The sequence below is a fragment of the Balearica regulorum genome, chromosome 12, assembly GCF_011004875.1.
Source record: "Balearica regulorum gibbericeps isolate bBalReg1 chromosome 12, bBalReg1.pri, whole genome shotgun sequence".
NCBI lineage: Eukaryota > Metazoa > Chordata > Aves > Gruiformes > Gruidae > Balearica > Balearica regulorum.
In genome coordinates this window covers 3,364,776-3,392,562 of record NC_046195.1, presented here as the reverse complement: position 1 = coordinate 3,392,562, position 27,787 = coordinate 3,364,776, and the positions used below count along the sequence as shown (strand labels likewise).

Genomic DNA, 27,787 nt, shown 5'->3' with positions numbered 1-27,787 from the left:
CTTGACAAGGTTTCAGTCTATTTTTGCATCTTTTCCCTCCAGAGTGGTGATTGCCACTGACAAATGGCATAATCTAACTCTGTTTAGCTAAGTCCATGGCACTTTGTTGAAGTGAACAGGGATTACTCTGGCAAAGCCAAAATATCTTTCAGGCTGTTAAACGTGTTGCGTATTTACTGACACCTCTGGAGTCAATTAGCTTTGTATTTTTAAAAGGATGAGGACAATAGCTTAAGCTGGTTTTGAAAGGCTTTGAAACAGTGTCTAAGGAATAAATGTGAAAGGCCTCTAGTACTTACAATTGAGACTAATTCTGATCATACTGACATTGATGACGTACCTGTGCCAAGCCACTGTAACTGTGGGAAGAAGAGAGCCCTCAGAGTACATTTTCAGAGTTTTTTTGTTTGGTTTTTTTTTCTTTAAAGAGTGTTTGGGAGCAGTGTGATTGTCATGCCAAAGCACAGCATTGCTCCGATGTATACAGTGTCATCTGTTCTATGCTAATAAATTAGCATCTGCAGCCACCATTGCTGCCTATCAAATCTAGGTACAAAATTGAGCTGTTTGATCTCACTGCCACTGAAGTGTGTCTGCATGATCACGGAAGATGCATATTATCCCATCTGTTTTTCACAGACCCTCCATCAGGCTGTATGCTTCAAGGTAACAGATCAGACACAAAGTTAATTCCACTGCAGACGACTGCCTTAGAGGCATCCTGCTTTGTTACAGCATATAAAAAAATTGACTTAAGAGTCATTTTATTCTTTCACAGCAGGTCATTTAAGACCTGTCCACACTTGGGAAATAGCTAACTTTGGCTCAGCTCCTTTAGTAATAACAGTTGCCCCAGTGCAGACACGCAGCTGTCTCAGTTTTCATTAGTGTGTCTAGTCACTTCTCTCCAAGACAACCTTACAAGACAGTGGTTCACTCAACAGCAGCCGATGGTGGCCAGTTTAATTTTGGGCTGCTGCCGCCACTTGTCCAGATGGAGCCGAAACAGTGCCAGCCACGGTGAGACTTCTGGGGAAAACACCAGAGGTGGGAGGTGGCGCGATGTCCCAAGCACTGGCAATTCCTGCGGCTGGGTGCCCGGTCACCGTGGTGGCACGACTGGTGGTGCTGAGCTTTAGTCTCATCAACTGAAGTTTGTATCTGCCATGCTTGCACGCTAACTGCTGCTGCAAACCAGCCAGCTGTTCTTGTAGCAAAATCTTTTGCTGGCCTTGCCACATGCTTTTTCATTTTATGCCTAGGAAGAGAGAAAAATGAGACAACGGCAAGTTTGATTTTGAGTGTAATAAAACTAGTTTATTTACACAGTAACATGAATGCCACAGAGTACACAGCAAAGTACCACAGCAAACCAGAGTGTAACTGCCCCTGATCACAAAGGAAGGCTTGAAGTTTATATATATATATAAAAATGTGTAAATATCAATATGAAGCACCAGATAAAGCAATGCAACCAGGAATTCCAAATACAAATTACCCACAAGAATGGAGTTGAAATAAAAAAAAAAATCCCTTATTCAAGGGATTTAAAGAAATCCCATTTAAAAGTAGTCCATTGATTTTGGAATCCCTAATTAAAAAAAAATTCCCCCTTTTATTAAAAACAAGAACATATTCTTAAATGCTCAGCATAATTAAGTTTTAAAAGAAAAAAACCCAAGCATTTCAACTGCAAAACCTTCTAATACCAACAAGCCAAAGGACAAAGAAACAGAAGTTTTGAGTAGTTTTTGAAGAGGTGTTATTTATGAAATGACTATATTCAAATTTACACAACCTTAAATATATATTATATATACAATATATAATATATATATATTTTCAAGCAAAAAGGGGCAAAGAATACTTTTGGGATACAAAAATTCATATACATACATATATATTAAAACACTCCCCCACGCACTCATATATATATGTATGTATGTGTATATATATGAACAAATATTTCTTCCATATAAAAAAAGTTCCAACCTCTTCTAAATCCCTGAAATCTTCCCCTTGGATTTATGAAAAAAAATAAATAAATAGTCTGAAGTACAAACCAAATTCTCAAATTCTGTAGAGTGGTAAAATGCATTTCTCACTGGCAACTCTGCTTGATCTGAAAGCATTCTGTGGTTTCCAATTAAATGCTGAGCGGAGCACCAATGCAAGGAGACTTACAGGGAATTATTTAAATTACATTCTACTCTATTCAAAATCACCATCCTTCTAATACTGCATCCAGGTGAATAACAAAATCCATACAAACGTCTACTAGAAATTCTCTGCAACACAGCAGTGGGAAAGACTTGCTCCTCCTTTTGGAACTGAGGGTGCCCTAAAGACATTTCTCCCCAGGATTTATTTCAAAAAGTGTTTTTTGTGTATTTCTCCCTTGAAGCGTTTGGAATCCAGACAATTGTTTATAGACTATTTCCACAGGTGTATTTTTATAGACGTATTTAAAATTCTATTCTGCAGTTCTTTGATGTTATCTTAATGCATTAACTAAATCATCATCACCACATCTCTCTCTCTCCATGGACTGAAGGGCTCTGCTTGTGCTCTAGGTTTTCCAGGAGTTTTAGCAGAACCAACACTACCTCTGCAAAATCAGAGTAAAATAGATGGCCTAGTCATGCAGGGAATAATGGTCATGTACTGCTTCTACAGAGAAACAGCTTAATTCCTATTTGGGGACGGGGGGAAAGGAAAGTGCATTAAAAGGTCTGATTCAGTTTCCATTATATCCCTCAGAAAAGTTACAATTGATTTAAATAAAACCAGGACTATTTAATTTATATTTACATATGAAATTAATTGCTATTAGAAACAAACAACAAAATAATTTAGGTGGGGCATCTCAGCACAAGAATTGAGAGATACCTTTTTTTTCAGCAGCAAATATTTTTACATGCTAAAGTTAAGGACCTACAGCGTGAAGCTGCTGAATAAATTCTCCAAGTAGCTGAACCCTAACACATATGTGATTTATTTAAATAATATATTTTTTCGCTCTAATATGTGGGAAATTCCCTAGTGTTAAAACGTCAAGATGATCCATTCATATCTTGTGGGTGCTGCCGGGATGCGGGAACATGAAAGATTTAAGGTGGAACATTTCTGTAATGCTACATGCATTCTTGACTATGGGCCAGGAACATGATATCCTAGCTCGAGTTACTGATTTCATCATGTCTGAATATTGAAATGAGACCAGGCTTCTATATTTGGACATTCCAAAGGCTCCACAATAGAATTCTAGTTTTAAAATTCCTGAAAATTTGTAGGTAAGTTTTCACTAGTAGATTCTCATTATATTCACCTGGTTATGCATATCGACTGGATCAGATCTGAGGTTTTAAAGATAATTAGTGAATAATTCCCATTTAAGAAATACAAACCAAAACCATTTTCCATAATATCTCAGGAGTAGATTTTTTTTAGAACTCCTGTTTTAACAGAGGTTTGCGTTTCACACCACAGAGTACAGTGTGCAGCACATCCACTACCTACATACAGCAGGAGCCTTGCATCTTACCTTCACCGCTTCTTCCAGACTAATCAGATTCCTCATCTCCTAGACGCTGAGTGTTTGCAGTAGATTGTCAAAGCAATAGGCTTCTTTTGATGCTGTGGTCAGTCTAGACCGTTTGACTTGTTATCTACTATTATTCTCCCTATCCAGATCCCAAATTTGAAAGCCCACAGTTTTGTTACTTCAGGTTTATGCTGTACTACAAGTAACTTAAAGGAACTTGTTCACATAAACTCCAGAAACAAATCTTATTGAATAGATCAACTCAGTAGCATACAAAGTATAGCATTTAATTTTGTAAAGTCTTTTGCATCTTAATGTGGGCAGTATTATTTTAGGGCTATTATGAAAAGGGTAAGATTTCCACTGACTGACCAGCTACATTTTAGTTTTTTGACAAGGCACTAAACATTGTGAATCCAATCACTGTGCTCTCTCTGTAACATTAGAGAGGTTTTTAATGGCTCTAATAGGATCAGAAACCACTCATCATAATTCTTCAAACAAGCATTTGATTCTTCCAAAAATTAGTTTCCATTGGAAAAATCTTTAGAGTTCATGTTAAAAATATTTGAATGACAGCTTTTATTAATAGAAAAATATATATTTACAGCCAATACTGTTATCTTAGATTTGCAGCTCTTCCTATTTCTTGAGCTCAACTGAAAGTGCGACATTGCTAAAAAAAAATTTCAAGATCTGTGCACATATTCAAGTAAGTTTTAACATGCACAGCCAGGGGTTTTGTTCCTGTCACACACAGGATCCCAGTTACAAACAGAGCGGGTTTTTTTCCTTTTGCTTAGCAATTATGCTGTAGCATTCTTAGGATTTGTTTACAATCAGTTTAATGCATACATTCTCGGATGTTTATGTGGCACAATCTGTTGCCAGGATGGAGAACCACCACAAACACAGTTACAATAATCAGTTACGGGCATATCTGCAAAGTCAGCCTCAAGCTCCCCAGGAATAGCTCAGGCTAGATTGTGTTCGACTACTTTGACCAGTCTGTCTTTTTTAAAGAAAAAACCACACAACATTACAAATTGCTAAAGTTTACCCAGTGCTGCACAAGAAAGAGATTGTTAGTGAACATCTATCCATGCTTCATTATACTGCAGAGCTAAAATGAGTATTGGTTCATCACAAAAGATACAAACTGAAATTAGATAGCTAGAGATACAAAGGCTTCGGACCAGCTGCATTAAATACATATGGTTGTAAAACATTCCAAATTCAACTTTGCATGTGCATGTTGACAAGAAAGTGACACTGAGAACATGTGTCCGTAAACACGGAGGCACCTACCAGCTTCAAGGAACGAGCCCACTGCAATGGGAAGCGGTCCAAGAATTGCTTGTACAGCCTATATGAGTTAGGTGAGAAGTTACGTGTGCACACGCACCATGAAACAAACACAAGACCAGACCACAGAGAACAAGAAGCCCTACTAGTAGTTCCACACATTGTGACTAATAGCTAGCAGATAGTATGTGAGTTACTTGTCATGCTCAGTGTATTTAAGCTATGAGAGCATTGCCCTCCTGTGTCCGGATAAAGCAGGGCCGCATTGAACACGTGTGATTCTTTGTAAAGGTTCTTCTATGAGCTGCTCAGCAGTAGTGTAAAAACTTTCTTTCCTGATGTAGTAGAAGTACCTCAACTACATACATTGCACTTGGGCTTTTAATGCACTGTCCTCTTTCTGCATCAATGCCGCCATCCTAACCTTTTTGCCAAAAGGAGAAAGAAAATAATATATAACACATTAAAATATATTATCCTTATCCTTGCCTGATCCTTCACTGATACAGGTGAATCAAACACAAGAATAACAATCAGAAGTTTCAAAAAAATCTTTAGAAAGGTCACAAAGTCTATATACTACGGCACAATCGATGTAGGCTTCCACACACTATTCAGCTTAGCTCTGATAGATGCCAGAGAAGAATAATACAGACATTTCAACCCCTCCAAATGTATGGTGTGGTTCCAGAGCTAGTTTTGCTGACTTTAAGCCTGCAGGACTGTTTGTTCAGTTTCCATGCATCTGGTCCAAGCACGCATATGCTGTATAAAGTGGCTATTTGTTTCAAGGCTGAAGTGAATTGATTCCTCACAGTTTTAACAATTAAAATGAAACATCAATCCATAAAAAGAACACATGGAGATCTGTGCATTTATGTGCCAGGAAAGTAAAGGAAGGGGCTGCAGATCTAGCATCAGGTAAAGGCTGGTGTGTAAAGTGAACACTGTAATGTACAGCTTTAAAAAATACATACAAGAATTGCACATAGATCCATAGGAGAGAAGCACAGGCTTATAACTAGGGCTGTCTGCTTTCCATCACCCAGTCAGAATATTCGGTATCACTTTTTCCCCTGCATCCAGATCAATTCTTCAGAGCGATTCAGGAAACAATTCAGAGCCTAGCAATACTGAGCAAAGATACCGCCTGTACAACTGCAGAGGTTCCATAGGAAACGGCCGTTAGGTCAGGAAAGGAAGTCAGCAGCGGCCTCTAACAGTGAAAAGCTCCTTCAGGTTGAGTTTTCAAAAATTCTGTCTCTCTAATCCTCGCTAATTCCTGCTCCAGTCCAAAACTCTGTCTGCAATGCTCTTTGAGCTATTCTGACAACGTTCCATTTTTAGGGTGTTGTCTATAACAACATTAGAAAACACTAGTTACAACAGACAAGAGAGATGGAGCCAAACACCACTGTGGGAAAAATGGATCACGATACTGTTAGTTGCGGCTGCCAAACTTAACAGCTCCCTCAATAATTAAACAACAGTGTTTTTGCCCCCTTGTTTTTACCCTTCAGAGAACTGTGTCTGCAGTAAGAGTGTCTCCATGTGGCCTGTTAGCTACACACAGACAAGCTCTAAACATTTCTATCTCCTGCCAGCATACCAGCAGAGCCAATTTCAGTCCCACTTTGCAATATGGCACAAGTGACAAGAGCAAACCAAAATAAAACCGAAGAGGTGGCTGTTATTTTCATCCCCGCTTCATAGCGGTGATTGTCAGAGAAGGTTATGTACGTCCTATCCATTTCAAGTCAGGCTTTAGCGCCTTTTGCGATGGAAGGGGAATTTCAATTGCCCACCATGTGTTGTATTGTTCTTGTATAAACGTGGTTAGAGCTACAGTACATCACAGTCCAGACTGCTGAATGTCATGTAAAAAATGGGATAGACAAAGTGTGCATATTCTGCTTTTTAATGCAGAATTCTTAAGTTAAGGGTAATGGTCTGATTTAAGGCAGCATTGTTGAAAATCAGGGATCCATGGTTAGAAAGGATATGGGTAGGCAATGAGTCAGAGGCAGAGAAGGAGGGAAGAGGACTGAACACAGTTGCCGCAGATGAACACTGACACGTGCCACAATCAGCAGGATAACCACGTCTGGGAAGGAAAAAAAGGAGGTGTAAAGTGTAACAGAAAGATTAGAATCTGTTTGATTGAGACCAACAGAAAGAGGAGTCCAGCCCGCTTGCAGGGGACTGAATAAGCTGAGAGAAAGTTTTGCGTGGTATATGGAATGGAAGAAAATGAGTGTTTTGTGGCATGGTGGATCATTCATCTCGTATTTACTACTAATCCATCTCTGCTTATGGTCACTGCTATTCACTAACTAATGCTACATACGGAAATGACAGAAACTACCAAGAAGAGGAGGGCAATTTGTTTACTGCAGTGGTAGAAATAGTGGCATCAAAGTTTGCTCTCCTTTTCAGCCAGATACTAATCAAATCACATACTGTCTGATCCAAATGCAGTCATGTATATATAATCAGTCCCTAACAGGCCTGGCAAAAAAGTAAAGTTTCTGTCATATTGGGTACAGGATGCAATTTCTCCAATTAGAACCTATTTGCTCAGAGTTGCTGGCTTTGATATCTAGGCTATTTTTTAACACTTGTACAAACTATGAGCCCTAGGGCAGGCTGGAATGAGGGCTGGGGTGGAGGGGGGGGGGGGTGCTTCATGAAAAGCAACAGGCTCTACAAACTAGTGCTGCTGCATGATTCTCACAATGCGATGAAGTGAGTCTATAGTGGCAAAAGCCAGATACTGACAACAAAGCCAGTCTTCCAGAATAACTCCACAGTCCCTGTCCAAGGACTTCTCTGCAAACTTGATCATCAGCAGCGTCCTTTTTATATCCAGCCAGTTCTGAAGTACAGCATCTCTCCGGGCAGGGTTGGAAGATGTACTTAGAGCGTGGAATAAGTCCTCGCGTGGACCCCAAAGCAAACACTGAAGGATTCCCTTGGCTTCTGATATCAGGATCCTCTCTGAAGGGTTAGGATTCAGTAGGCAGCTGGCAAGTTGTTGAAGCCCCTGAGAGTAGAGGGAACGGCAAGGGATCTTGGGGAGATCAGCACGAGTATACTCCTTCTCCTTCAGCTCTGGATTCTCATCAAAGGGATTGGGTAAGTGCAGCATTTCATAGATGAGGATGCCAGTCTGGAACTCATCACACTTTTTGTACTGTGTTGCGGTGATGATTTCTGGAGCCAGGCGGGACTGATCCCGTAGGACCTCAGGATCCACCATGTGACTCTTCTGCTTGGCCTGGGAGAAATTGCTCACTATTAATCTGGCTGGGCAAGCAGTGTTGGGACTGGGTTCCATGGACTCAGAGCTCAGAGGGCTGCTTCCTGGTCTGGAATGAACCAGCAGCAGGTTCTCTAACCGCAGATCACAGTGTGTGATATGATAGGGTTTCAGGTGCTCAAGGCCCAAGCACAGCTGTAAGAGTAGTAGACAGACCTGCCTCTCATATAAATCTGGGCTTTTTGCATGGCGGGGCACAGATTCCCGTACAAAGTCGGCCACTGTTAAGTACGGGACCTCCCGCGTGATGACCACGACACGGCTACGTGGCTTGCTGATGGTCCCTTGGTTGCTTGAGCTGTCTTTCTGTGAAGCCTCTGTAGCTTCTCTGTTCTTTTGCTCAGAATCTTTCTCCTCTTCTTCCTGTTCTTCTTCTTCTGCCTCTGGTGCATCGGCATCCTCCCATGGAAGGAGACGAACTGGCACTTCAGCAAGGAAGTGGCCACAGTCCTGTTGGATGTTAAAGTTGATAGCCAGACTCTGCCGGATAGATAGGCTGTGATAATACTGCTGGGATTCCTTAGCTTTGCTCTTACAAATCTGGGGGAAGAAAATAAACAGAACAAACATAACTCTTAAATTTGTAAATTCTGTATTATTTTTTTAACATGTACCTTGCTGATTCAGGGTATCCACAGTCTAGCCCTAAACACAAGCACTGAAAAATTTTGTACTGAACTGACCTTGGCAGACTACCTTAAGGCACATGAATGGTTTCCGTTGGATAGTAAGCAACTACAGACCAACATGTGTAGACAGCTCTGCCTGTACATATATTATTCAATGGCAAACACCATTCAGGCAGGTTGTCAGAATAGCAGCTCATATATGGTAAATTCACAGTGAAGCTTACTTTATAGTTACTTGCTTATCCATATCATTATATTTTGTGTTCTTCTCAGCTTTGTGTGAAGCTTGGACAAGGTAGAAATAATCAATAGCAATAGCAGAACATGTATAGAATATTTGAGGATACGATCAAACAATTGCACGCGACTGAGTTAGCATGGCGTAACAAGTTACCACCTGTCAGCTGAGTTAAGTGACTGGATGCATGCTGCTTGCCCACTGTAATTGGAAAGTGGAATCTATTAGCTGCAGCTCTGTCAAGCTAGCACATCACATCTGCAGTGAGGGGTGTATGTGTGCATGGCAGGGACTGCTGGCAAGCATACTTGCTGTGGCTCAGGTGATAAATGGAAACTCATTAGAACACAGTACCTTAATTGCTTTCCATCATTTATCAAGATCCTAAGAATATGTTTTTATTTTGCAATATACAGCTGTATTTAATTTCTGTCAGCAATATCTTGTTGATACATACATTATCACCATAATAATTATCCTTATTAATTGTTTGCACTGCCGTAACAACTGGCAGATCCAATCCCCTTACAACAACCACTGGACAGCCTCTATTAGGGCCTGCGTTCTAAGGCATTTACTAATTAAAATTACAGCCCTACAAAGACTCAGGGATGTTAACCTTTGCATATTAACCTTAGTTCTCCTCACTTCAGTGACATCGTTCAAAGCATGTAAGGTTAAGTGTATGTTTTAATCTTTACAAGGTTAGCACCTAAGTATTAAATTGGTGTAATGCACCAACAGGTCTTCACTGCAAAGCTCAGGAGGAGAGAAAACAGGAAGACATCTCTCTTCAGATGAAGTTACAGCTTCCCTTAGATCATCTCTGAAAGCCAAGGAAAGCCAGATAACTAAGGTTAGTATAAGTCAGCACTAGTTCTACACAGTCACAAACAGCAAGGAGCCCAGATCTCATACCAGCCCTAAGTATAAGCATAAGGTGACTGAGCCCTGTTTCTCACATCTTTCCCCTTCTCAGAAACTTACATAGGGTAAGTTATAAACTTACCTTCTACAAAAAAAAAAAATCTTTTACATGTTTATGTGGTTAAGAAACATATAGTTTAGTGGAAGATTCAGTCTTTTATGCTTATTGGTCAGAGAAGTGCATTGTCAGATAATCATATGAAAATAGACACAAATAGTAACAGTATTTTGATTGTCCTCCTGTCTTTGATACTGCGCATATTTCCACACCTCACAAACATTCACATTTCCCTATGTGTTATGTACACTATAGCTTAAACTGCCTGTAAACAAAACAAATGTGAAAAATGTATTTTCTAGTCAATTTTATTCAAGAGGAAAGTCATCATTTTCTGGAAATGCTGATAGTTACCTTCTTTGTACAGTGGCTCTTGTCAATTTAAATTTTCAAATGTATTTTATACTGTTAGAGGTGAAGTGAGTTATCAATGGAAAGTCCCTCCCCTTCTCTCAAGGTTTACAAAAGTTGAAACAAATGCAGTAAAAATAAAGCATTAACCTTTGAATTATATATGAAAAGAAAATGTCAGCTGATTGTCTTGGAGACTCAAATCCCCAGATTTATTAAACACTTAATATCGCACAGAAGACAGAAGTAGAAAAGTGTTGTATAGATCCCTACCAGCACGTATCAAATCTGATTGGGAGAACAGCTATTAAGGAAAACTATAATAGTTTTGTCTTCTATGCCCTTCAACTCCACAGCCGCCTTCTTGTACAGCTAGCCATGGGGATAATCAATTCCAACTGCAGAAAAAGTTCAGTATGTCGCAATCCAGCCTTTAGTTTATAAAGTTACTTAACTGACCTAATCCAAAATATAAATTCATTCTGAAAGAGTTTAAATTTTAAGGTCAAGCTTACTTGCTGATATGAAAAAGTGCAAAAAAGCACTGCCCGTAGCTATTGTACTATATTTCATGTTACCCACCAAAGTTTTCTAATGTCACCTGTCAGCTAAAAAATGATATTCTATTAGGAATACATAATCCACAGAGTATTTGCTCTTAAAACAATTAATACTTATCAATTTGGTGAATACAAGGCCTTTTTTGAAGTTTATGAAAAGGGTTTCTCCTTGCCTACAGAAAAAGAAAAGCAAAATAATCAAGACTCATTCCTAGTTTCTAGTTTTAGTCCTAGGCAGTCTCTTTTTCCTTCTTACTTCAGAAAAGGGCTCTCAAATTTATTACTGGAATTTCAATTAAAACAACAGGAGATAGGCTTTGCACCTCTCAAAATCAGCCTTGGTTCACTCATTTTAGAAAATATCACCAGTCCTAGAATTGTGGTAGTACAAAAGCACACTTTCATAGGCCTCTGTGGATGTGGTAATGCTTCCTTTGAATTTAGAAATGACTGGCCATGCACACCTGCACCAAAAGGCATTCAGCTATTAGGGCAGAGAATGCTGCGTTCGCACCCATTGCCTTTTCCTCTGAGCCAGCAGAACTGGCCTGCAAGGCCAATCTGATCTGCATGTTGCCAGCTGGGTCATTCCTAAGAAATGCCTTTCTGACCTACTAACAGCACCCCAAGAAAGAGTTGGCCTTCTCCATCTTCTCTGTTCTCTTTCTTCCTGCTATTCAATCCTAAATCTATTTTACTTCAGATTAAACTGACAGTCCTTCTCCTAGCTGATACTAAAAAATATCGATTCCCATCCTTTAACATCACACCTTTACACTTGGGAAAAATGTAACTTTTGCCCTCTTCATTGTTTTCTTTTCGACAATAACCAGCGCTCGTTCCTCCTAACCCTCATTTATTCCTAACCCTCTGATTCTTGTTGCTCTTTTCTTGATTCTCCCCAGTTATTACATCTTTGAACCCTATAATGAATAGTCCAGTTAAGACCTCTTCAGCATCAAGCAAAATAGAGCTTTATATATAATGATTCTTGTAACACTTCCAATGGTGAACGAGTCACATGAACTCCATTGTTACTGTGGCTCACGAAAACCTTCAGAGCAGTGTCCACTCTAAAGTCTGAATCCATAGTAGAGCCAAACTTTCCTCAATTGTTTCAGACCCCTCTCTTTATATCAAGAACTCAGAAATTAAAGACTAAATAGAATTATGATTAAAATCAATACTAAAATGACTGCATTCAAGAAAACAGTTTTTCCATCTTATTCTGATGTTAAATAAGATAACCAATAAATAAATTAAAAAATCTCTACTCCCACAAATGCCCAATAGCAATGACTTTTGGACACTTTTACTTCTCTTAATACAGGGAAGTATACAGGTACATGAACATGCATGCAGTATCTACAAAGACAGGAGAGCTGAGATCTGATTAGAGATGTATTTTCTGCTGCTTGCTTTTTGTTTACAAACCACATGAAGTGAGAAGTGGAAGAGGCAGCTGGGTTATTTAAGGCTGAATAAATCGCTGACTGTACAAACACTAACATTTGTACGCTAGAGACTTTGCCATTGACAAGGGGAATGGAAAGCTAGGCTGCCTAGAAGCAGCACCCAAAACCTGGAGTATGACAACAAATCAGACACCTCTGTGAATTCATAAAACAGCTTCTAAATGACAGACCTGCAGTAATCTGATGTTCCTGTTAGCATCTGGCTACTCTTCAGACTTCTGCTGCACGAGTCCAGAGAAGTCTTGGGGTTTTAGATTACAAAGTTCAGATTCTGATTGACCAATATCTCATTAGAATGTGGAAAATGTGCTGAAAACAGTGGAGACAAACTAAGGGGTTTTTATTGATTTGTTCAAAGACAGTTTATACAATGTAAATGTTATTTACTTACAAACTTCTTGTACTATTTCATCATTTTCTGAGTTGCAGGTTCTACTCAGAACTCTGTATTACCATTTTGCAACAGAAAATGCCTGTGTTTAATACTATTAATGGGTAATAATGCTCACTCTAGCATTTTATACTGGAATAACTCCACTATCACCTAAACCTATCATCTGAATGAGATTTAAAATTTTCAAAATGGTTTGAATTATACTAAGTTATGCAACCAAAGTCTATATTTACATTTGTAAAGATTTAGGGAACAAATTGTGAAATTTGATGGCTTCATTAGCAAGTGTTTTAGACTGCTTGTGATGAATTGCTAAAGGAGTGGATACAGAGCCTCTTTTCTGTTTGTGACAGCTAATGCTATGTCAAAACCATGCGTAAATATATGGCCCAGTTTTCTTTGCATGATTTTTAACGCTTTTGTCTGTTCTAGTAATCTACTCTAAAAAAAAAAAAAAGAAATCTGTTGCCTCTTACATATATGGTATGTTGAATTCCTATTTTTGAGCACAGGAAAATAAAAAGGTGAAAATACTTTGACTAAAACACCAACAGAAAGTAGGATCAATCATTTAGCATTTGCTTTAATGAAAGACAATCAGCTGATCTATGAAGATATGGTATGTGATAATAGCTTAAAGAAAGGTGTTGATAAGGGCTTGGCAAGCCTTATTTCCAAAGCTGATAAAGAGCTGGTTGTTCAAAAGATGAAAAAATGTTGGTAAAAAGCCCTTCCATATGATGCAAGAAAGCAATGAGAAAACAGGAGAAATACGAGTAGGAAGGAATGGCAAGTTTCTGTCTTCCTTTTCACTGGAATACACTCTCATCATGTATCTTTTCTTTAGTGCATCCATATGAACTAAACTTCTGTCACATTTATAAGGACAGGTCAGGTTTCTTTATATCCTGCCATTTCAATTTTCTCCCCCACCCCCATCCCCAAGAAGCAAGATTTTAATGTTTCAAAGCTTCTGGAAAAAAAAAACAACCCACCACCCAAAACCTGTTCTGCATTAGCTTTTATTTTTCCTTTATGAGTCCAGTAGCCTACTGTGCCATCAAGCAACTTGCACTTTACCAGCAGGGAATCTCATTTCCACTCTGTCCCATGCATTTTACAGGGCGTCAGTGAACTTAAAGATGAATATTGTGGAAAATGAATTTACAAGTGCTGAAAATGAGAAACACAGAAGATCACAAAGACTGCACCATCTGTGCTACTTTGTTGTATTGCACAGAGGGACAACTGCAAATGAAATTCTGTGCAGAATGAAAGCTTGCTAATCCCAAACCGATAGCTTGTTCTTGGCACAACCTTGTTTTCCAAGGAGGCCAGTTTGATCTCTGATTGACCTAATTTTCTTGATCTGGCCTTGGAGCTTTGACTTTTTAACAATGTGCCAAAATACAGAATTCTACACTGCTGTAACTGAACTCGGCCTGGGCTAAAAGTTTAACATACATAGCTTTCTTTTGATCTGAATCATGAAGTTCTGGATGACCTTTAATAACACTTCTGCCAAGAAGCTCCACTAGGAAACAATTACCAAAAAAACCACCTTTGCACACTGTGACAAACTAAGCATAACTAGAAAATAATTGTCAGCTTCAACTGGGAAACTGTCAGCCAAATTCAGCCCAGTAGTATTTACTTCTGCATTGCTATATGTTATACTTGGGACAGGAACCTTAGAAGATATCCTAAGGTTTTACTTCTGCTGCCGTGTAGCAACCAAAGCAATAAAATTTTAACTGCTGCTTTTGAGCAGTCTGTACCTTTGCAATTCCTGTTATCCTACCTGAACTGCACTGCAACACGTGCCCATGGCCAGAACACACAGCCATAACCCTGCTGGTTTATGTTTTTATTGTTCCGTGTAGATTCTGAATCATGATTTCTATGTGTGTCTGATGATGATATTGTACAGTAATTTCCTTGAGTTTAATACTGAAAGTGGAAGTAGTTTCCTCCATGTCACTGACACAGTAATTAATCTCATCTAACTGTTATTCAGAGTAATTTTTTTTTTTTTTTTTTACAAGGATGCCTGTCATATCGCTACCTTATTCAGTCTGTGTAGGGATACTAAGAATTGAATTCATCCAGTCCACTTTGTGGAAAAAGCTATTGCTCTCTGCTGCCTTTAGTGTAACCTTTCCAATACGTATTTGGAATTACTGATAAGACTGTGGTTTCAGGGGAATCTTGATCCATATTGTCCCAGATCTACCAACTACTTAGAAGATGACACTGCATTTAGTCAAGGAAAAATACCTCAGGGACTGGAATTTATTGAAACCTTTCTTGTAAGGGAATTTTTTTTTTTTTCCATTTGGAAAAGTAGTTTTCTGATTATGACTTTTTTACTGGTTTTATTTATAATGTTTCAATTGACATAATTTCTACATGGCTTCCTGCAACTTTTTTCCACAGGATGTTTACTAGCAGATTAGGTGAAAGCAAAGGAAAAAGCAGAATACAATGCTTTGAAACCACACATCCATATAACCAATATTTCCTCTAATATCAACACCAACAGAATAAGTTGTGCTCCTTCCCCACCAAATTTATCAAATAATTTTTTGCCGGTGATACCACCAGAATGTAAAGGTGCACTGATACATTCATCTGCATAAAAGGTTTGTTTTTCTAAATTTAATTCAGCAGTAGTCAAATGGTTAAAGCTTAATTTTTAGCAGTCCTTTTGTAATTCTACTTTTGGAGATAGAATATTAAAACATAAATTTTTTTTAACTTATCCATTAAGACACTCAACACCTTTTGATAGGAGGTTTTGTACAAATCTGATCCTGGACTGATGGCTTATAAGTCAAAGATCAACTTAGGGGCAAATGTTAGGACAAAGTTGGAATTTACTATGACTGATTTTAGGCAAAAAAACCCCAGTAACTATGGTTTAAATAACGCTATATAATTCAATATATTAGCACAGAGAATGCAGTAATAAAAAGATGCACCCAAGAACTACACACCAACTTAGTTGAAGCCATAATACTTAAGATATGCCAAAGAAAAAATTAAAAGACAGCAGTAGTCCTATATGCTGGTCCTGCTTGGGTTATAAAGAAATCAGAGAACATCTGTAGTGAGAGTATCTTCCTATATCACATAAAGTGCTAGGGAGGGTATTTTCACGAATAACTTTTCCTCTCATTGTAACAGTACAACAGTTTATGGTGACCTCCACCTCAAGGATATTTTGTGGATACTTCACTCACTCTCAAGACCATCACACCTATTACGCTGCAATAAATTTTGTTAGTCTGTGAACTATTTTTAAGACATCTGAATTATGAGAGAAAAAAAAGCACATATTTGACCATGCTACATTGCCGTTCTTTTTTTCCACTGGCTTTCTACAAGAGAAACGTACTTAGGAGGACAGTAGGTAAAAAACCCAACTGCATAGGTCTAGCCTGTCAGGGAATGCTTTAAAGGCACATCCATACTGTGCAAAGAGGAACCACATTGGTGATAACCCAAACCTGCCTATATAGAGAAATACCACTTTGGGTCCTAGAAGCAACCATTTTTGCATCATTGTATTAAAACCAAAAAACCCCAAAGTGAGTAATGCCAGACTGTTGATTCTGCAACCAGAGCTGATTGCCAGATACATTCATGGTCTGGTTCTTGGCCATTTTGTACCACCGGATGTGGCATCCACAAGACATCCACATTTCATTTCACATCTTTTCAAAAAGAAGTCCTTGAAAACTAAAGAAAAGAAATGGTTATGCCCACAAACCTGCCTTAAAAAAAAAGATGATTTTTCAAGTTTCAGAAGAATACGTCAGGTGCACCAATCTCACCTTTTATTTTTTTATCTTTCTTGTAAACAGTCATACAGGAGTGGTAACAACATTTTGTTCCTGTAAAGCACCACCCTTCTGAGAACATCAACATGCTCTATAAGGAATAGTCGATTAGGCCTCACACACCTGAGTGTGGGTAATAAACACTGTGCCTCAGTTTCAACAAGGAGTCATAAGTTCAATGATCTGCTCAAGGTCACACAGGAAGCCTGTCAGAGCTATGACTCTCAGCTGTCTCTCTCACCATCGTCCTACCAGATAAGCATTGAGAACTTCAGAGATACAGCACTCAGAAAGAATTACCCATGTAAAGTAACAACATATATACCTATATGAAGTAACAAGATCTAGTGAGATAGCTACCAACTATTCATTAATATATTAGCAGTAAATCTGGTTAATTTTATTTCTCTTATGTGTTAGCTGAAGAAGACTCTAGACACAAATCAACTGTTTGTTTAGTAAAACGCCACACAACTAACACTGACAAGTTCCACTTTTTTTTTTTTTAATATAGCTTATAAGGCAGCACCGATGGCTTATGAAAGCCTGCTTTTGAAAGGCTGGTAATGAACACTGATGAAAATATAAGACCTGGTATGGGAACATTAAGATATATTAGCCTAGAATTTACATTTAAAATTACATGGCTCTGAACATGGAAAACTTTGAAATTTTTCCCAACTAAGAGTGATGATTTAATATCATCTGCATGCAGATGAACTGATGGATTTTGTTACTACAAGTTTCCAAAAAACTGCTGACACACATTAAAATAATACAGCTTTTTCTTCAGTTTTTCATTAAACAATGACCACGGTAAAGACTGAGTTGTGTTGATTTTGTTTTAATAATTTCGGAGCTGCAATAAAAATAGATGAAAGAAACAGCAGATACCAATGCCACACATAATTCTTGATAGAAAGAAGAGCTTGTATCTTGGGAATCCTTCCTTGTCACACAGCGCTGCTGCAAGCAGCACACACATTTGTAGGCGCTATCACTACTGGGTATGTTGCAGATTATGGTTATCGGCATTACATTTTTTCACTGATGTCTAGGGTTACGATTTTTCAAACCCCTCTTACCTTGACTGCATAATTGTTGAGAGGATCTTTTGCATAAGAAGCTGGGTAGTAAACTGCATCGCCTGCCTCGCAGCATGGCTTGTCACTGGTTAGCCTGAAATCCGACCAGCTGTCCACTCCAAACCGCAACTGGTCTTTTTGTCCAGCCATGAACAAGTCTTCACATTTAAGTGCCAGCTTCTTCAGTGAATCAGTGTGAAGGCTTCGGATTTTACCTACCACCTCTTCTCGATTTTCAATTCCTCGATAAAGTGCTTGCCGTTGTGGCTTCTGGACACCTTTGCCCTGCTTAGTCTGCGTGATGCGTCTCCCTGTTAGAGACTCCATGCTATTGGAACACCGGTCCTTAATACTGATAGTGGTTAGGCTGGAAACACTGTTAGTTGCTGAGGTGGTTGCCCTTAGTTTTTCTGTAGGCCTGTCCAAGGAATCTCCTGACTCATTGTCCAGTACCTTGAGCTCCAGGCTGACTGAAGAGCAGGCGCTGCTTGCTTCCCAGTTGGTGTCGATATCATAGGTGGGATTGGCCACAACACACAGGTTGTTCTCCAGAGCCTGCTTCTGGAGATCTCTGGGAGTTGGCTCTGTGTTAGCTCTCAAAATTGTTTTCTTTGGCAGCGGAGGTGGTGTGGGCTGCAAGTTGTTCATTGTCTCCTGGTCTACTAGTCCTCCAAAGGCAATGGCATCATCCAAAGCTCCCTTTGGTTGCCTCGGCTGTTTCGGAGGGATCATGGCTGCTCTGGACTGTCCTGTGTAATAAAAAGATAATAGTAGTAGAAGATTAAAGTACTTTGCACCTGCTGCTCAAATTTGCACTCTACAAAAAAGTTTAAGAAAAAAAAGCAGCTGACTAGGACCCCTTCAATATTTAAAGAAAACCTAAATACATATCTGAACAGATGAACTAACTGGAAAGCAAAATGAGCAAATCAGCATCACATATATATATATATGATATATATATATCATCACATACAGCCAGTCTGTATTTGACCTTGGCCTATATATTAAAATCAGTTTCAGTGCTAGCAATGCTGCCATAGGATTAATGACAAAAAGTGCAAGCAAAAAACAAATGTCAGTTTTGGCACTCTGGCCAAATTCCAGTTTCAGTAATTATACCCAGTCTCCTGTAATTCCTTCTATAGTCAATCGACTATAATATTCTTCCTTCCTTCCTATTCAAATGTGCTAAAACTATGTGTGGATGCTGCTAAGTGGCTTTATGTACTATTTTTTTGAGAGGTGCATTTCTCCGGCAGGTAAGGTGATCTTTTTATATATGCTCATAGTAGTCTGTACAGCACTTGAGATCAATTGGATTTGTCATGTGCTAAAGAGGCTGAAAGTAGTATTTCAGAATGGCAACCAGAAAGCTTCAGACACAAATAATGTCATTTAGATACTTTGGTGGTCACATTGGAAAGCCAGGATTGCCCTAGCAGATTCACAAGATGAAAACAAGGAAGTTAAGCATACTTTCACTCAAGTTGACAAGTGTGTTGCCACTGCATTCAATGAGAGTAGGATCATATTTTGAGATTACGAAAACAGAAATATCATTTACCCTACAATTTAAAACACACCCACCGACCCCCAACCATAACTTAGATCTCTGAAACATTTCCCTTACCCACTTGCCATGGGTACCTTTTGTTGGCAACATTATGTTCATAGATAACCTGACCTAGATTCAGTTAAGAGGTACCAAATGGCAGGTTACATACATGCAAGCACAGGATTTCCACTGACTGGTTTCAAACTGTTTCTAGGGAAGATAAACTTCTGTCGTGTTTTGGATGGCTTTCAGAGGGGACAATTATGTTTTATGACTGCCACAGTCCTTGGAAATGAAGAATAAATAAATGACAATACAGTAAGAGAGACTAAAAAAACCAAACAGACAATAAGTGACCAACTCGCTGCTCTGAGACAATTAAACAGTTGTTACTCATATCAAAATGAGATTTTTCCATTCTTAATAATCAACTGCTATTTTCAGAGAAATTATTTTATAAGTTTTCTACTGCTCCTGTGAGGTTCATTGACTATCATGGTAAGGTAAGAAGCCAGTTTTTACAGTTGCCACACAGCAGACATGAAATGGATGCTCTGTATAATTGCAGCTGAGCATGTTTTCTAATAAGGGAACAGCAAGTAGAAAGACACTATGACTATTTGATTATTTATAATATGTGCTGAATCCTTGTAAAGAGAGATCTGAAATGAAATGCTGAACCAAACTGGGGGGATGTCAGATTCAGATGTGAATGACATCATTTTGGTCCATAATTAATAAAAAATAACTTTGCAATCTATGAAAAGAAAAAACATAGCTTCCTTTACACTTTAAGATATGTTGTTACAGTTTTTATGAATACTACAGAATCTAAGATACTCTTGGCCAGGATGCACAAAAACCCGGAACGCTGGGTTAGAATGCTAATTTCAGAAGATCAGAGGACTGTATTTGTATATGTATCTTGCAAACAGAATAGCCTTGGTTCTTGAATTCTTAACAATCATTCTCTTTTCAGTCATTCCAAGGAGACGACATCACAATGAATGTTACATCTCTATCTTTTGTTTTAGCTCAAGAAACCCTCAGAAGAGCCTTACAGATTTTGTGATAAGCCTGGACATTCCAATGTTTAAAAACCTGAATTTTAGGCAGGAAATTCTATTAGCTACCTCAAAATAAAAATGTTCAAAGGGTAGAAACATTGGAGAATCCCTGCATATCGTTCTCAAATCCCTGGCAAGGTTGCTTAAAAAAAAAGTAACACTCGGGATCCTCTACTGCTCCTTTCTGATCTTGGTATTGCAGTGAGCATGCTCTACAGTGGCAGCTCTTCCTCTCACCATTTGATGTGCTGCAGCACATAACACTGGTGCCTGTTGAGCAGCACAGGGACTCTAACAGGTGCCTTTTGCAGAGATGAAGAGTAGCATGATTCAGTCAAAAGCAGAATTGATGCCTGCATGCCAGAAACACACATCCAGATACCACAGTCTTTTGCATAATCCTGAGACAAGTCCATTTCTACTTTGTATCCAATTTTCTTACTCATCCAAACATGCGTTGTCTTCCACAATGGTTTACTCTTACAAAATCTATGACCTATGTTCTTCTCCCCCAGCAACATTTCTGTGTTAAAGATCACTTGCCTGTTTTCTCATTCTTACCCTCTTCCCCACTACGCTAAAATAGCCTAACTGCTGGGGTTTTGAAAAAGGGTACTATTTCAGGAGGCAGTTTCCTGATACGCGTTGCTTGTGTGACTTGCTAGTCCAAGGACTGCACAGATGCGAGAGGGAAAGAGCAAGAAACAAATTAGAGCAAGATGCACATCTCAAGCAGCAGCAACGGAAGCCTTCTCCAAGAAAGGTAAGATTTATAACAGCATTTCTTCTTGATTCTCTTTTTTTCCTGTCTGCTTTAATGGCTCTGTCCTCCAAAAGACATTCATACAGAAGAGCGTTGCAATCGCAACCAGTGAGTTTCTCTAGTTGTTGCTTTTGCATAGCTGTTGGAACTGTAACATCAAAACATAATTGAAGAAAGTTTTCATAACTAGAAGTTGTCTTTGCAGATGTCTGGCAGGGGTGGCAGGATCCAGACAACTGCATGTACAAGTCGTTATGTAGTTACTTTTTCAACTATTCTCAGCAAGGAAAATGAGTTTGTAAAACATGTCATGTTACTGTATAGTCTCTCCCCACAAGAACAGAATCTATCCATCTGTATTACGTGTTTGAAAAGCTTCCTATCTGAACTGAGTTCTTAACGCTGTACATTTTTTTTGTGCCCATTAGGCCAGTCTTTCCCAGCTCAGCTTTCCCCAAGCATGGCATGATACTGCATGTCCCACGTTTTTTAAATTCATTGTGTAGCAAGAAAAAGATTGTCTTACTCCCTGTCAAAGGCACAAGAATGTTCTTTTGCATACAAACACTGGCAGAGCATTTGCTTCTTTTTCTTGCCTATTGTTTCCTTCTCCCCTTGCATGCTTAAACCCCATCATTTCCTTACCTACTGCAACAGACTCTCCAACGTTACAAGGTTCAGCCTGAGCTACACTCTTGGGAGGCAAATGAAAAGGAGGAACAGGCACAATAGCAGGCTACTACTTACAGAGATCTTTGAAGTGGCTTTCAGACTGCTCAAAGACAGAAAAAAATTAACTCTTTGTAGACAGCAGCTTTCTAGAAAGCTTTAGGTAATTCTACAGTTCAGGAACATCTTCCATGATAGAACCTCACTACACTATTTAAATAGTAATACTTAAGCCTCCAGACACCATGCAGACGTCTGAAATTCTCAATCAGCCCTAAAAAAAAAAGCATTTAAATTTTATTTTTCAAGGTAACCGATTTATCAAACTTTGCATTGTAACCTGTTTATGTTAGCTCATCAACCTATCAAATCTGATACACTGAGCTCAGGTTTAATTCAAATTTATATTCCATAAGCATGTTTTTCTTCGAGTAATGACACGCATAATTCTTGTTCAGGTTTCTTGATAGTCCATGTATCTTTCTTTTTTGCTTAGACCAGATCAGCAGTATACATTGTCAAGAAATTTCAGAACTGTGAAGGAAAATGATTCTTTAACAGGGAAAAGAACTAATGGTGAACTAGGCAAGCCAAGTGGGTGACACGCTACATGCTTCCGTCCTTCCTTGAATAGAGCTATTGCCGAGATACACGTTGCTCTACAATACATGTTAGTCCAATACACCAACGACAGCAGGCTGCTTCTGTACTTTCTCCTAACTCATTTTACTCTTGACGCGGTAATCTGTCCTACATTCCCCTTTATTCTTGAAAGCATTTTTCTGATTATATGCCATTGCCATCTCTCATCCAAGGATGACATCCCTTGTGGGAAGATGTGAATTGGAAAGCAGAGCTGAAAACAATACTTTAGTATTCACAGTAGTTACTAGGCTATTGCCATGATTACTAACTCTGTTCTCAGTTTTAGTGACCATTATAGCACTCCTTAATCCCTAATCCCTTGGGCAGGGATTTAGATGAATGAACAGGACCCAGAGAGCTAAGAAGCCCAAAATGACTCCCACTTCTGCCATTCTCCAACTTAACACATCAGTTTGACAAGAAGTCCACGTTTTCAATTGCCAAGAACAGCACAAATTAATAATCGTGCATGTACAACATGGGTAACCAATCTTCCAAGACTGTATTTATTAAAACCCTAACAGAACTAAAATCAAAACTGTGGACTCTTTACAGTGGAGACCAGCAAGGAAGAGGAATTTGGAGTGGCTCTTCTGTGTCTGGAGGAAACCCCCTAAGACAGGGCTGGGCTGATCACACAGCTGGATCTTGGAGCAGTCCAACAGCATTGGCTTTGGCAGCCTCTGCTGACCTGTTTCTCCGCACAGCCAGGAATGGAGTCAGACGTCCCAGTAATTCTCATGTCAGTACATCTCTATTTCATGTTACAAAGTCCAGTTAAAGGCTGATTAAAGTATTCACTAAGTAAAATCCACAGGTTGGCCACCTCCACTGTACAAATTCCCCCTCTCTACCCTTGTCCTAGTCCTTTTTTTCTTCCCTTGTACTTGGATGTTGAACATCCTTTGCAATCTGCATTTTATTATAATACAGAGCCTAGAAAAGATTTCTCTGTATACGTAGCAGATCAATTATACTGATCTTTAGTATCAGTACAAAATACATCACTTAAATAAACTCTTACCCTGATTGATAAAAATAACCAAACCATGAAAAAACCCACAAATGCAAAAAAGTATCTTCCAGCCACTGCAAAAGCAACCAGCATACTTCACAGCCCCAATTCCAGCAAACACCATACATGTACAACACTATAAAATTAGTCAGTACAGATTTACACGAACATGATTGTTAATCCTGTATCGTACTCAGTTCTCGTTAATTTAATAGATAAAAATCTTACCAGAATGATAATATAGATAACAGAAAGGAAAGCTAACACTTGTTAACTAGCATTCGTGATGCACCTCCGGTTTCTCACCAGTAGTTTGAAAGTGTGCACAGAACTATCGTAAGATGGGCTGCAGGTAATAGATAAATAAACACTTCAGATGCAACAGCTTGTCGGACTTGGTGACTTGTCAGGTCTTGCTACCCACCCTCCATTACACCATGTTAAAGATATTACCTGTACTGATTATATATATACAAAATGCATCAGACTGATACTATAATCACTGTCTGTCACTGAACTGTCAGTTTTAGTCAACAATTATTTCATTATCTTAATTTATAGCCTGGCTAAAGCACAATGCCCTGGTCTAACTTACTGAGGCAGTACTCCATGGCAGATGGCTGTGATTTGGGATCTTTTCCAACATCGGCAATCATAAAACCTAGAAACTTAGCCTCCCGTTTTTCACCTTTTCTTTAGCTGTAAGGAGAAAAATAGCTGATAATAAAATAACCTATTCTTTTTTGAGTGATAGAAGTACTATCCTGAGTATATTGAGAATATCTTAATCTACTTAGAGTGATGCAAATTCAAGCAAGTCAATTTGCCCAACAAATTCAAACAAAGACAGAAAAATGTGAAGATTTGCAAAGGAAAGGATTTTAATCATCTAGTCTATTGTCTTCCTTACCAAAAGCTACCAGGCTTACCTGAATTGACTTCTCTTAGAATAAGGGCACACCTTAAAAAAGAAACATCCAGGCCCTACCTTACACATTTGAACATTTGTTTCTGCATCTAGATTCAGCTGGAAGCCACTGCATTTTGTTAAATCTGTTGATACCAAAGGTATTCCTTATCACAGCTCACCTCACCACATGAGCATCCATACCATGATCAAGCCAGACTCTGATTCTTTGATAAGTTAAACAGATTCAGCTTCTTGAATCAGTCCCTATAAAGTGCCTGCCACAATACTGGGCATTTTCAAAGCTTTTCTTTAGAACTTGTACAATTTTTTTAAAACATTCTTCTTAAACTGTGGGCACCAGGGCTTGACTATGACCATGGCAGTTGCAGAATGAAAATGAGATATACATAACCTCTCTACTCCTTTTGAAGTTTCCTCCTATTTATATATCCAGGAACATTCTGGGCTCTTTTATCCTATCATCATGGTGGGACCTCAGGTTTCCTAAAAGCCCCAAGTCTTTTATGTCATATCTGATTCCCAGAGCAGAATCCTCTATCTTGTAAGGTTTGTCTGCATATTTTTTGTTTTTTTTTTTTAATTCCTAGATGTATCATTTTACATGTTAGATGAACTAACAAATACAGCCTATATTTTATACATGAGCTATCCTCAAATTTTCTATCTGCAGTTTGGTTCCTGACAAATACTTGCTGGCACACTTGCAGTTTTTGTGGGCATGACTGTAAACTGATGATGGGACAACTCCTGTGCAAGCAGGGGAAGGCCGAAACCGAATGTATTTGAGGACAGAACCTGATACAAACTACTACCTGACTACAGATGAAAATTTACCAAAGCTTGCCATTATTTCTGTTCATGAGATATGTCACGACTGACAATTAGACATTTATCAAGTTAAGGACATAATATTATCTGCTCTTCAATAAAACCATAGAATATGTATTAGATTAGAATTTTAAAAACGAATATTGTGCATTATACTGCAAATTACAACGTTCACATGGTATATTTCACTAACTACAAACCGTAGTGTGTAACTATAAAAAGGTAACTGTCGATACAATTGCAGTTGAAGGAGGAGTCAAATGTGATATAACTTAATTATACTACATATTCTCATATTATCCTTTCTTTCACTTTACACACCAGTATTTGTTAATTCTACAACATCTATGACTTTGCTGCTCGGTGTAAGATGTGAAAACAAGCAGGAATCATTCTATATCCCTACCTAGTAATCTCTTGATAGCTATCTGAATTAGAAAGTGAGGTTGCTCGAATAAATCAGAAAAAAGTTTGAACGGCAGCCAAAGAACTCAATGCCATTTAGGGTAGCATTGCTCTTAACAACAAGCAGCGAGCTTGCCAAGCCAGACCAACTCAAGCCTGAAAGTTAATTTAACTCCTTCATACCTAAAATTCAATCTCAGCATGAGGAATAAGTGATATTTCATACATTAAATGATACCTTAAAAATCTTAGCTTGATCCTTTTATATGTCAGTCTGGTTAGGAATATGGGCTAACCATGCTATAAATAGTTTTGATGAATCTAGATCTACTGCCTGGAAGTAGCTTGTAGCTATACAGAAAATATATAGATACATATATATATATGTATATCTCAATGAATTGAAAATAATTAATTAGATCTTTGAATAATTCACCATAAAAATATAAATTTTACTTTTCCTCCTTGAAGTTACAATTTCTTGGTATGAATATCCCTCTCGGGCAGGATATTTTTCCTCTTTATGCTTTATAAACAATACCTAATTAATGTTTTATTAGAACACACTAATAAGTTCATCACTAATTCGTATTTAAGCAAAAAACCCGCAACAATGTCACTAAATATCAAAGGAATGTATACATCTGAGGGTTCAAAATTTAGTCCTTGATCCCTTAAACCTGTGTGGACACGCCAAACCCCTGTACTTGGGAGCCATTTTGACACAGTCAGTTTACTCTTGTCCAAATGCTTAATAAGTTGGTATGCCTACAGGATTGCAGCGTTCAGATATTCTTGAACATAAATAAATGAGAAATTTTTTGTTCTTTTAGGAAATCTGGCTGTAGGTATTCCTAAGTTTGCAGTACATCAAGTCAAAATGCTTCAGAAAATTAGGCTGATAATATTGATACCCTATATCAGGAGATGCTTATCTGTCTCGCTCACTTATCTTCCAGAGAAGCCCTGCATATATGTATCTCTAATATGAGTCAGGAATTCAGTAACAGTTGAATCGACTGTGCAGTACCTTCATATCTTAAACTTTTCTGAAGGAGCAAAAGTTAACTCTCAGACCAGGATAAGAAAGGTTTTAGTCAACAAAAGATGACTACAAATTATTTAGCAGTTATTGATGCTCTAAAATGAAAAGTCCTATTTTTTGTTGAAGTTTGGCAAAATACTAAAATCTACTTATTGTTTTTTAAAAAATTAGGTGATTTGCTCTGTATTTTAAACCTCTTTGACAAAAATTCCTCCAAACAGATAAAACAATGTACTTGAGGTGTTTATCATTAAGGACAATTAAAAGATAGTTTTAACATCATAGGAAAGAAAACCTTTGAGTTCGTTGAATCTTCACTTTTTTGGTTGTGTATCTCAGAATGAGACAACATAATTTTATTTTCTATAAATTAATATTAAAACATTGGTCTTTAAAAACTAACCTTATGAAAATGCATTGAGCTGTTCAAAAGAGAAGGTTCTTCACAGCCTGGAAAGGTATCCAAAATCTGATCTAACTTAAATTTTCTTCTACATGAATACACTTACCTAAATTGCTGTATGTAGCACTACAAGGATTTAAGTCAGGGGAATTTGATGCTTCTTCCTTTTCTTCCTCCCCTTGTGGGACACGGACAGATGATACTGGTATAACTGAGGCACTCCCACCATTGTCCTGCTTCACAAACACGGCTCTAGGAACACGAGGGGACAAATCCTCCAGCGTCGTATCATCAGGCACTTGACTGAAACAAACAAAACAAAATCACCTGGGGACCAAAGCTGGCTACTAGATCCCACTGCCAAAATACCAGGTTAGGCACTAAACATCTTCAGGAAAGGGAATGAACTGGTAAAGAAATAAGCTCCTTTCGCCCTCAGTTTTTTAAGAATAACTTTCTACAATATTTATTTTCCTTAATAAGAGGAAACAACTTTTGACTGAAATAATAACACATAGTAGTTCATGCCTTCCATACAAAAGGGATAACAACATATTTTACAGGTGACTACAATCAACATATGTACACATATATATGCGGGCACGATTCTGCATAAAATCTGTAGGACTCATAGGACAGCAGCAGAGTTTAAGGTGTTTTTCACCAATCAGAACAATTTTGCTTTAATCAAAGATACCAAGGTATAGCAAGGGGGCCGTTACGTCTCAATA

General features: G+C 38.3%; 1 protein-coding gene and 1 long non-coding RNA gene across 10 annotated transcripts in view; one reads left to right on the top strand and one right to left on the bottom strand.

The window, feature by feature from the left end:
• Positions 1-1,290: 1,290 nt before the first annotated feature.
• Positions 1,291-27,787, bottom strand: part of PEAK1 (pseudopodium enriched atypical kinase 1) — a 118,520-nt gene continuing 92,023 nt past the window's right edge. For all 9 annotated transcript variants that reach the window (XM_075764695.1, XM_075764703.1, XM_075764698.1 and 6 more), the window contains 3 exons: positions 27,163-27,359; positions 17,728-18,476; positions 1,291-8,708 (listed from right to left, as the gene is read on the bottom strand). In XM_075764695.1, the coding sequence (XP_075620810.1) occupies positions 7,560-8,708; positions 17,728-18,476; positions 27,163-27,359 (2,095 nt within the window). In that variant the 3' untranslated portion in view covers positions 1,291-7,559. The remainder of the gene's footprint in view (positions 8,709-17,727; positions 18,477-27,162; positions 27,360-27,787) is intronic.
• LOC142603520 (uncharacterized) overlaps positions 20,535-27,787 on the top strand; it is a 45,360-nt gene continuing 38,107 nt past the window's right edge. The window contains exon 1 of the long non-coding RNA XR_012837469.1: positions 20,535-21,115. This is a non-coding gene — a long non-coding RNA (uncharacterized LOC142603520). The remainder of the gene's footprint in view (positions 21,116-27,787) is intronic.